We start from the raw sequence: 10928 nt of genomic DNA on the forward strand, positions 1-10928 counted from the left end.
AAGTTTAATAAATTCATTATACATTGATCCACTTGTAACGTACTGTACAGCAGTGGGACATCCACTTACCCGCTTTTTTTAAAATTTGTTTTATACATATTATTATTTAATAATTAAAAACTCAAGAATTTCAAATCGTCTAATACATATGGTATATTTATTTAATAAAGGGTAATTTGGCGGTGTGGGGGCTTTGCCTCCCGTATTTCTGTTTTCTAAAAATTGTCTGGACCCTCCCCATGACAAATTCCTAAATACGCCACTGGTGGAGCGATATATGTATAATTTATTGTAGTTGATTATTGGCGATTGGAAGTGATACGCTGTAACGGGGACGCTGTGTACCTATATTATTAATTATATGTTGTTTTTCTAGTGGCCCGTTAAAGGTCCACCCCCCGGCAGCCTGAAAATGCATGAGCTATCAATCCCCAATAGTTCTGAAGAAAACATTAAATATTATTATCTTATAAGTTATGAGTACAAAAATGTACATCCTGTTAATTTGTTTTGTGTAAAATTGTTCACCTATATGGTTCACCGCATCCGCACATGATCGATTACAACTTGCAGTACCTACACAACGCGTATTACTACCTATCGTTATTGAACTAGCTAACGTATTATTATTATTATCACTTGGGTTTTCGTAGATGGCGTTGAACCCGATTGACACTGCCATATGCTGTTTCGTAGGCAAAGAGTTGTTTCGGTTGATGACCAAAGCCGAGACGGGCTGGCAGCAATATGGTTTCCGCGAAGCTGATGGTATACACTTTACATGCGTATGTTGGTTGTGCGGAGACAGGTATCTACTATCTGTCTAATGTCTATAATTTATTGTAAATATACTCTATTCTATTTCTATACATACCTACATAATATATTATAATATAATGTAATGACTAATAAGTAATAACAGAATGTAATATGTATATTGATCAATGATCAACGTTTCTCAAATATTTCATCCAATGTATCCCTTAGTGATAGAAAAAGCGCTTGCGGAAACCATAACAGAATTAAATAACAATAATAGCAACAATGTTCTTATTTTATTTTTTAACTAAATTCCTAAATATAAATAGGAATAATGTTACCTATATTTATTTAAATATTTAATCCTTATCAAATATACCATTGATAATCATCATAAACCATGATATATTTTAATGAAGTTACTATGAGACTATATCTATAACTTCCTATAAGCCTATAATATAAAACAATGAATTTAACTATACCATAACACCATTATAGTAACAATATTCGATATTGCCCCTTTTTTTATCTATTGGTTTTTAAGAGGACGTGATACCCGTATGTATTGTCTCCGTCTTACAAGTGCGTAACATACCAAATTATACGCGATGCACGTGTAGCTCCGTTAGCTTAAAAATTAGAGTGAATTGACCTTTTATAAAACCTAAAGGTAAGAATATTATTTAGACAACCTCATGGGCTTTTTATTATATTTTAATTTTAAAGCGAGCTATGAGTATTTTAAAATTGTAAATTGTTTGTGCATTTTAAAGTTTTCGATAATTTTTTGGGCCAGAACTCTGATAACGACATTTATGAAACAACAAAAAAGTTTAAATATGTGAAATAAAAATAAAAAGTTTAAAAAAGTCCTTAATTATCCGTGTAGTGTAAACGTGTAGTAAAAAAAACAAAAAAATAATTTAATTTCTGACATTATGAAAGTCACACTGGTAAACTAGATGTTACCCGACCACCTGGGCGTTTACTTACACATGTACATACTTACTATGATTTTTATCAATTGTATGTATTTTGTGGATCTACAGATGTTTGGCGGGTACCACTGACGGCAACGTCATTCTGTTCAAGAACGGTGAGTTGCAAGCTTTGTACCGTGTTAATGCGATCAGTAAAATAGACGTGACAACGATAATGACAGAGGTCCATTTGTCTTTAACCACGAAGCCCGCTAATTTATCGCGAAACGACATCATTCGGAGCTGTTTCACATTTGAATCTGGTCTGGTGCTACTGGTTGGTGACTCTACCATCTATCATTTCGGGAAAACGGATGAAGCACGGAGGTAGATATTCACACACACACACACACACACACACACACACACACACACACACACACACACACATACACGAAGGCAAGAAAGCATTTCATGATATAGTATATTATAAAAGTTAGTTATGGATTTAAAATGTGGTGATTACATTAATGAAGGAGCCTCAAAGTCCGACATTGAATTTTAAGCCACCGTTTACTGGATGAGCTGATTTTAATTTTCGCAGATACGAGAAAATCGACGTGTTCATTAAGGAAGAGTATCGTTACTTGCAGCAGGATGATTTAAAGGGTGAGTTACCGATGCATTACATAGAGAGCGCGTGTGTTAGCCCCAACGGCAAGATATTGACGTTCATCACGAAACGGCCTCAACTGTACCAGGCACTTCTGTCTCAGCTGGATGAAAACGATGACGTATCGGCAATGCCTGTATGACAATATAATTAAATATACATTATTAATGCTGTCTACGTTATCGGGGAGATACTTGTAAGGTCTAGCGTAGGATCTATAGTGACGAAATCTTGATGCTACTAAAATTATAAATTACATGGTACCTTTTGGTTTGTCATAAAACCATTCAAACTCTTTGATTCAGGCGTGTAATTTTCCATATTTTCTTCTTTTGTTTATAATATGCACTCGAATAAAATTCAAAATCTAGAAATGCAAATTTTTTTTATTACTTCGATTACTGCCACGTTTAATATTGTTTATGAATTGATTTGACGATACATTAAAATAATTTTTCTCGAATTCCGAAATCAATATGATCCATACAGATATTTAATAAGTTCGAATTAAGTATGTGTTTTGTTGATAAGGTAAAATGGATGTGTTGAATCTATTAGAGGCAATTCAAATACAGAAAGGGTCTATAAAGGGAAAATCTTATCACTCCTCAATGTAAAAGTCTATTTAGTAACCTAAAAAAAAAATCATGAACTGTAAGTAAAAATACAATAAACCTGTGTCATATTTCTATCAACAAATGAGAAATTATTAAGGACTACTTTTACTACAAAATAAAAATTAGTTTTTTAGATTTGTATAGTATACTATACTGAAACGAATTTTTAGTTAGAGAAGCATTGTCTAAGAATTTCAAAAAATAAATTCATCAACATACAGGTCCTATAAATCATAGTTAATAACGCGTATTATACGATATAAATATATAATCAATATACATTATACAATAGTGTAACTAGCATAAGGTCTTTAGATTTAATATTATTATTGTTTTACATGCGTGGCTCCCAGTGGCGCAAATAGGAAAAATATTTAGGGGGGCTCAAGCCTCAACGCATTTTTTTTTAAATTATAATTTATAGGTACATACTTTTAAGAATGGTATACCATTATTTTTTGAGGGGGCTTTGAGTGATTTTAGGGGGACTAAGCCCCCCTATTTATGACACTGGTGGCTCCATGTACGTATTTCTCACCATGGGTTTGGTATTTTCCTGTTTGTCAGAATTTGCCCACCACACCCGGACCACTCGGCGTGGATATGCATCATGGCATCGTGGAGAGCTTATCAACAAGCTTGTGGAAACCGTTACTGATGACATGCGGAAAATTGGATTTCACCATCAAGGTGTGGGATTATGTGCAGTGTACGTTGCTGCTGTCTAAACACTACTCAAAACAGGTGTGCGTCGTTTCAATGCACCCCACCGGACTATATTCCGTAACAGCGTTTTCGGACCACTTGGAGTTCCAGATGGTTCAGATGGACGATCTTGTGCCGTTAAAAAATTTTCCAATCAGGAACTGCACAGCAGTCACGTTCAGCGAATCCGGTCACAAGTTTGCCGTGGCTAAACCAGGCGCCATAGACGTCTACTGCTCGCTATTGTTCGTAAAATTTTTTTCATGCCACGGACACTTGGGACCTGTAAGTATCACATGTATTTATTCAATATTGAGTAATGTAGTATGTAATGTACGAATTTTGAACCACATAAAAAATTATAAAAAACCATTTAAAATAAAGAAATAAAACCCTTTAAAAAGGCTTAAAAAATCTATAAGAACGTGTTCGATTTCAGTTTTAATGAAGAATTGAAAAATAAAAAGTACCTACTATTCTTGTTTTTTTTTAATTCATAAAATTTATTAACGCTCTAAAAAGGCATTACATACAAATTTCAAAATAACAAAAAGTATAAAATTCAAAATTAGCCCAAAAAATTCGAAATATAATTTTGTATATTTATTCTGGGTAAAATTGTAATTCATATTTATTGATTTAAATCTGATCAAGCTTTATTTTGAACTGATAGAAAATAAATTCAAATACATACCATAAAACTATGTGGAGTTGTACCCAGGAGGGGTTCGGGCCTGACCCCCCATTTCTGGACCATTTATCGACAGAATTTAAAAATCTTAAGGGGAAAACCACTGATTGTATATTTTTTAATGGTTGAAAAAATGTAGAGCCCCCTTTAAAAAATTCCTGGGTACGCCCCTGAAAATGCGTAATCAATAGCAGTAAATTATTGTACATTAAAAAAAATATAAAACTGAAATCGTAAAACAATTTTCTATTTTCCTGTATTACAGTGAAGTATTTAAATACAATATTATATAATATAATCAAAAACATTTTTATATAATAATATAATCAATAACATTTTTAGTTAGAAGGTACCAAAGTCCAATAATAACTGTATAGGTACCTATAACCTATGTTATACTAACCATTTATACGATGCAAACTTATTTTTGGCCAGGTTGAGAAGTTGGTCTGGTGCAAACACGACTTGAACATAGTCGCTTATGACATCGTTGGTGCTATATGCACATTCGACACAAAAAACGGAAATGTACTCACGCACATTGCGCCCTACTCGGGAGCGGCTTATACAGATTTGGCAGTTGGGCAAGACGTTAATCAATTATTCGTCATTGCCAAGGATGGCAGTTTGAAAGAAGTCTATGACCGAAAGGTTTTCAACTTTATTTACGAATTGTTTATGAAGATGACGCTCTAAAATAACCCATCCCCATAAAAATATTTGGTTTACGCACTGCATTGAACCAAAATCCTTTCTTCTTTTACCCAATTTTGTAGTTAATTTTGTAAATGAAAACAACGTTACTGCCGTATACTCAATTTTGGTATCATTTTGTACTAGTAAATTAGGTTCAATTTAAATAACATGATGTAAAATACTGATATACAAAAAATAAGCTTCAAATTAAAAATATATTCTTATAATTGACACAAATGAAGCGTAGATAGTGTTATTTTTTAAATTCTACAAAAAGGTAGGTTAACTCGAAAATCAGTGGGTAATGAGACGCCAATGACCCAGAAACACTTCAAATTCAAATACCAAATCTTTCTATTATTTATTTTTTTAATCATTAATGATCAATAATTACAACAAATTCTAGTGTGGCGTTATAATAATTTAAAATAACCTTATACTAGATGTCTAAATAGTAAATTGTGTTATTAATTATGCATAATATCGTTTTATTTAAGGTTAAACGTGAAGTGAACTTTTATGGAACACCATTGAATGCCGTATCCATTTCTAAGTCAAATTTGATTTTATTCATAGCAGCCGAAAATGGCGTTATATTGACCGTAATATTACCTATGGGAGTTCAAATCGAATACAAAGAATTCAAAATCCATAGTCATAGCATCAAGAAGGTATGTTAGGTATGAAAGTTGTCTTTGGATACTATTACTACTAATGGCAAATAATTTAATATTATCATTTTTTTTTTAAATTAAGGGGATTCAGTCGGTTGTGTTTTAAGGAAACTAATATAGGCAATTTAACAGGATGACATTAAAATTACTTGTAACTTGTTAAGTAAACGAACTTGTGTGAGTTTAATCTGTAATCGTTCTTGGTCAATATTTTCTATATATGTCCTAAATTATAACAGTTGGCCCACATAATACCGGTAGGTCGGTCTCATTGATAATCGCCGTCAATAATTAACTTACGTACGCGAAGGTATAAATAATTGGCAAGGATATTAAATTACATAAGCTTTTTTCAATTTAAAAAAGTGGTTTTTAGACCAAAAAGCCAGAGAAAACTAAAGGAATTTTGTTTGACGGATTTCAATTTTTAAAACTGATTTTTATTGATAACAAAGTTTACTAAGCTTCGGTTGAGGCGATTTTGAATATCTATGTGACAACTCGAGTCTTATTGCTCATGACCCGAGAGTCCAACCACGAGCCGAAACACCAAAAGGTCGGAGCGCCGTAGATTTTTTATGTTTTGTAATACCAGAAATGCGGAAATCCTAACAATAATAATAATAATAAAGAAACATGACACACTGTTCGAGTAAAAATATAAGTATATTATTTAAAGTTGGCACCGAGAATGCCATCGGCATAAAACTCGGACTGAGATAGATAAAGAAAAAAAAACACACACATCATAATAATAATAATAAACACTTAGCCAATATTGTAAAAATAACATAAACCAACCAATATGGCAATAATATAACTCCTAAGTTATAGGGATACCGGCCACGGTGTTAAATAGATATGTACAAATTCAGACACGTTACCACCATGCTCCTCTTAGGTGCCGTCCGCTGGCGCTACGGAGATCGCGGTGCTCTACTCCTCCAACATTGTGCTCGGACCGGCGCGGCGTATGGTTAGAAAGTGTCGTCCGTCGGCTTAGTCGGCCACACTGTGGCACACACACACGAAAAAGACGACGGATGACAGAGACAGTGGGAGTAGAGAGATAGAGTGAGAGCATGTGGAGATGTAAATTAATCAGCCGATATCCCTATACACGTTATTAGTCGGCGTGGCCCAGACCATGGAGACGAAAGAGTGGAGCGCGTGTGCGTGTGTGTCGTACCGGCAGGTATTGTCGTCGATCGGCGGACTTGGACCCACGGGACAAAGTCGGCTATCGCACGCACATGCAGCATTTTTATCACTACAGCCTATAAATGTGTACAAACGATGGTCAAATGGCCACCAAACTCTGATCGTCGCATCTATTTTTTCAGCTGTGATATCCATGAATAAAAATATGATATTTTTGTATTAATTTACATATTCAATATGCCACTAACAATAATTGGAATATAAAAAATCTCCTCTGATAAAATTTAGTAAACTTATTAATCAATCATAATCCGTCTTCAAAATTAAAATCTTTCAAACCAAATTCCTCCAGTTTTGTCTGCCTTTTTGGTATAAAAGTTATTATTTTTTTCATCGACTGGAGCCCCCTTAAAGGCAAGTAGTCTAAAATAAAATTATCAAAATATAATAAGTGACAATTGAATAATGTGCTTGTTTTGGTATAGTAAAAATTATTAAATATTTAATTAAGTTTAACGGATAATAGTTAAATTACATCTTACCACAACGAATATACTAGATTACAATAATTTTAATTAAAAATATTTTGAAGTCACAATAGACAATTACATGAAAAATACGTGATCCATAAAAACTCGCACAGTTTTTCATTAAACTTTCATTGTTTATGAAATAATAAAATTATTTTGTTCTGTTGTAATAAATATAAATAAATATTATGTATTATGATAATTTTATTATTATTGAAATGTGATTAAAGGATTGTTTTATTTGTCGACATGTACCTATTGGTTATTGGTTAAGATGTGTTTGGGATCAGACGGCTCAGTTTTGGTTTCTTGTTCAGAAGATTCGAATATATGTGTATGGGAAGTGAAAAACACAGCGAATAAGACTAGAAAGATTGATAAACCACTTGTATATACTGATGACATATTAGTCAACCTGTCAAAGTACGATGAATTGCATGAAAATATCAAGAAAATTGAAACAGCTGTGAATAAATTAGAGACAGAAAATACAATTAATGTAAATACAATTATAAAATCAATAGAACAGGAAATTAAAGACATAAACAAAGCAAACACAACACAATATTATGAAACCATTAAAAAAAATGAAGTAATGACCTTTGTATTGAAAATTAATAATAATACAATTTTAATATATAAGTGATTTAAGGAGGAACAAAAAAAACAAGAAAATATTATTAAAAAACTGAAAGTTGAGTTAAATCAATTAATTGAAACAAATGAGCAGAATATAGTCAATTTAGAATCATATTATAATAAAGAATTAGTATACAAATACAAACAATTTTCAATTCTTGAAAACGAGGGATTTATATTAACTTCTGGATTAAAAAAGTATTTTTTTTTATGATTTATTACACTATAATATTATAATTTATAATTTACTACGGTTGAATTAGAAATTTAGAAGCTCAGCGAGATATTTTAGATCAAGAGTTACAGGAGGCAAAAAGTAACTACGATAAGCAACTTAGAGAAAAAATTGAAGACATATTACTTGTATATATGATATGATTTACTACTATAGTGTATGTCAAGAAATTAAAAATAATGATTGCATTTGTTTTTAGTCGAAGGAAAAACTGATTAATGAAAAAAATATCACTAAAATGTTGGTGGGTGATACTGAGAACAATGTAGATGAAAATGTTGTCAGTATAAAAAAAAAATTCTCCGAAAAGCTGGATAGTATGAATGAATTATATTCAAAAATTATGAGTACCTTAGCAGTGGACAAGATTAAATATAACTTGTATGTAGTTTTAGCACGCGTTAATTTATAATTGTATAGGCACACTGTAGGTATATAAATTATAAACACTGTTTAGGTATACTATAAGTATCCAGGAACTAAGGCAGTCAGTAGCTCTCCTTGAAAATGATATGGAAGAATTAAAACTGGCGGAAGCTAAAAAAAAGAATAGAATTTTTGTTTTGACCAGATTACTGAAACAATCCAAGGACATTATACCGCAAAAAGATTCCCAAATTGTAGATGTTAAGCAACAAATGTCACAATTTGTAAAAGATTTAAATATGCTTAAAGAAGATATAATTGAATTAGAAGAAACCACCGAACCATTAGAGTTAGAAATACAAAATATAAAAAATTCGAATGATCAAGTAACTAAAAATGAATTAACCTATATTATAATTGTTGTCATTTTTAAGTAATAGTCAACTATTCAAAATACAATATTATTATTTATATATATATTTATATGCAGATAGACATTAAACTCGAAGTTGATATTAATGAATTGAAGCGTTTAGATATATTTTATGATGAATTAATAAAAAGAAAAAATGACACCAAAAATGAACTAAGTAAAAAAAGACAAAGCTTAGAAGAATTGAAAAATAAAATCAAACAAATGGAAATTGACATACGTATGGCTTCTCAGTATTACCATAATGAATTTGAAAACAAAAGATTATTATCTGTAAGTTAAATGGTTATTTGGAGTTTAAAAAATAAAATGCATGTACATATATTGTTTAGGTTTTTTTCAATAAATACATAGGAAAAACTGAGATGCTTGAGATCAAAGAAAAAGAAATGAATGCGAGAGAAGAATTTTTAAAGCAGGATAATTTTTTGAAACATCGTATTGGTAATCTAAAAGATGCGTTAAATGCATTTGGCAAGAAAAACGAATTTTATTATTCTACAATGGAAGAAAACATGAATCTTATTAACGAAATTAATATTCTACGGAAGGAGGCTAATTTCTATTTAAACAAGTACAGCAATTTCAAATATTTATCGAAGATAAAACGTGTGGACGAGTTAACAAGAAAAAGAAACAAACAAATTGAATAAGTGTAAGTAAATTATATTATGTTTTGAATGTATTTCGTCAATTAAGAAAACGAAATTAAATTTTCTTAAACTTCAGAAATACTAATTTAAAAATAATAAATTAAATGTATAAAATGGGTTAGTGGATGAGTTATTTAAATACAATATTTATAAAATAAAAAAAAAATTTTAGTTGTATCATATCAACAAACAAGATATGTTTTTATGAGCATTAAATAGTTATTTTGATAGCACAGTGTCATAATTTTCATGATATAATTGTAAAAAGGAGAGATATCTATTAAATAGTATTGACAAAATAATACTTTATTATAATGTAGTTTCTGAAAAATATCATAGTTTGGTAATTCAGAATCAGTGCTCGAATCAAGAAAAAATAAAAGAAGGTGTGCACTACTGAGCAGTACTTAGACATATATAGGTAGATATAGGTAGTTTGTAGTTCAAGTTTAATATATTGTGATAACACTTAACTGGGTTATGTATTACTGGACATACTGTATAGTGTATACCATGATCCGAAATATTGCACCCATTTCACGCATTGTTTAAGGCTGCTTTCGAAAAACTTGAACATGGAGTGTCATTTGAAGTGTCCTAACCTAACCTAACCTAACCTAACCTAACCCACCATAGCCCCCATTGCCGCCGGCCCTGTTCGTTATTAATAAAAGAGATGTAACTTATTAGTAAATAGTAAGTATTACCTACTTATTTAACAGTACCTATCAATTGTTGGACTACTAAAATTATTCTATAATTATTTATTTATAGAATGTATAGTATATTTTAAGAGTTAAAATGTATTAGACCGAATTCTCAATTAATTATTAAATAATTCTATTTTGTTTCTCATTCATTACAACAAAATTATATTTTTGTCTTCTTATTATTTAATAAAATAAGCAAACGAATAAACGATAATGTTATACAATTACCTACTAGGCCTGAAATCATTTAAATTCAATACCGACTATAGTGCCATTTCCCAAAACTATAATAATGGCGTATCATCGTTAATTTTTTTAATAAAACATTATTAGCTATTAAATGGTCGAGCGTTTAATTTCGCGTATAAATGTTTTTAACATATGATGCTACCCATATATTATATATATGGTTATATTGACCGAAAAATATTCAACACAATCACACACGAACGTTAAATTTGTA

General features: G+C 30.9%; 3 protein-coding genes across 3 annotated transcripts; all 3 read left to right on the forward strand.

Annotated features, from left to right (window-relative positions):
• The first annotated feature begins 1525 nt into the window (after window positions 1-1525).
• On the forward strand, window positions 1526-4067 carry LOC115033158 (cilia- and flagella-associated protein 57-like). The gene is made up of 3 exons (XM_029485250.1): window positions 1526-2069; window positions 2287-2491; window positions 3540-4067. The coding sequence occupies exons 1-3, from the start codon at window positions 1918-1920 to the stop codon at window positions 4065-4067; spliced, it is 885 nt and encodes a 294-aa protein (XP_029341110.1). The 5' UTR covers window positions 1526-1917.
• A 920-nt stretch (window positions 4068-4987) lies between these two features.
• LOC115033159 lies at window positions 4988-8079 on the forward strand. The gene is made up of 3 exons (XM_029485251.1): window positions 4988-4993; window positions 5562-5735; window positions 7704-8079. Exons 1-3 carry the CDS (start codon window positions 4988-4990, stop codon window positions 8073-8075), a joined length of 552 nt encoding a protein of 183 aa, XP_029341111.1. The 3' UTR covers window positions 8076-8079.
• An 8-nt stretch (window positions 8080-8087) lies between these two features.
• On the forward strand, window positions 8088-9809 carry LOC100168873 (synaptonemal complex protein 1-like). The gene is made up of 5 exons (XM_029485668.1): window positions 8088-8431; window positions 8503-8684; window positions 8761-9055; window positions 9160-9375; window positions 9435-9809. Exons 2-5 carry the CDS (start codon window positions 8542-8544, stop codon window positions 9753-9755), a joined length of 975 nt encoding a protein of 324 aa, XP_029341528.1. The 5' UTR covers window positions 8088-8431; window positions 8503-8541; the 3' UTR covers window positions 9756-9809.
• Window positions 9810-10928: the final 1119 nt, after the last annotated feature.

This window comes from Acyrthosiphon pisum, chromosome X (assembly GCF_005508785.2).
Source record: "Acyrthosiphon pisum isolate AL4f chromosome X, pea_aphid_22Mar2018_4r6ur, whole genome shotgun sequence".
Classification (NCBI taxonomy): Eukaryota; Metazoa; Arthropoda; class Insecta; order Hemiptera; family Aphididae; genus Acyrthosiphon; species Acyrthosiphon pisum.

Bases quoted from the DNA above. Each gene is read 5' to 3' on its own strand.
- LOC115033158 (XM_029485250.1), top strand. From the start codon at position 1,918: ATGACAGAGGTCCATTTGTCTTTAACCACGAAGCCCGCTAATTTATCG. The intron at 2,070-2,286 runs GTAGATATTCAC...TAATTTTCGCAG, and splicing joins AAAACGGATGAAGCACGGAG to ATACGAGAAAATCGACGTGT. The intron at 2,492-3,539 runs GTATGACAATAT...CCTGTTTGTCAG, and splicing joins ATGACGTATCGGCAATGCCT to AATTTGCCCACCACACCCGG.
- LOC115033159 (XM_029485251.1), top strand. The intron at 5,736-7,703 runs GTATGTTAGGTA...TTATTGGTTAAG, and splicing joins ATAGTCATAGCATCAAGAAG to ATGTGTTTGGGATCAGACGG.
- LOC100168873 (XM_029485668.1), top strand. From the start codon at position 8,542: ATGTTGGTGGGTGATACTGAGAACAATGTAGATGAAAATGTTGTCAGT. The intron at 8,685-8,760 runs GTATGTAGTTTT...AACACTGTTTAG, and splicing joins GACAAGATTAAATATAACTT to GTATACTATAAGTATCCAGG. The intron at 9,056-9,159 runs GTAACTAAAAAT...ATTTATATGCAG, and splicing joins TAAAAAATTCGAATGATCAA to ATAGACATTAAACTCGAAGT.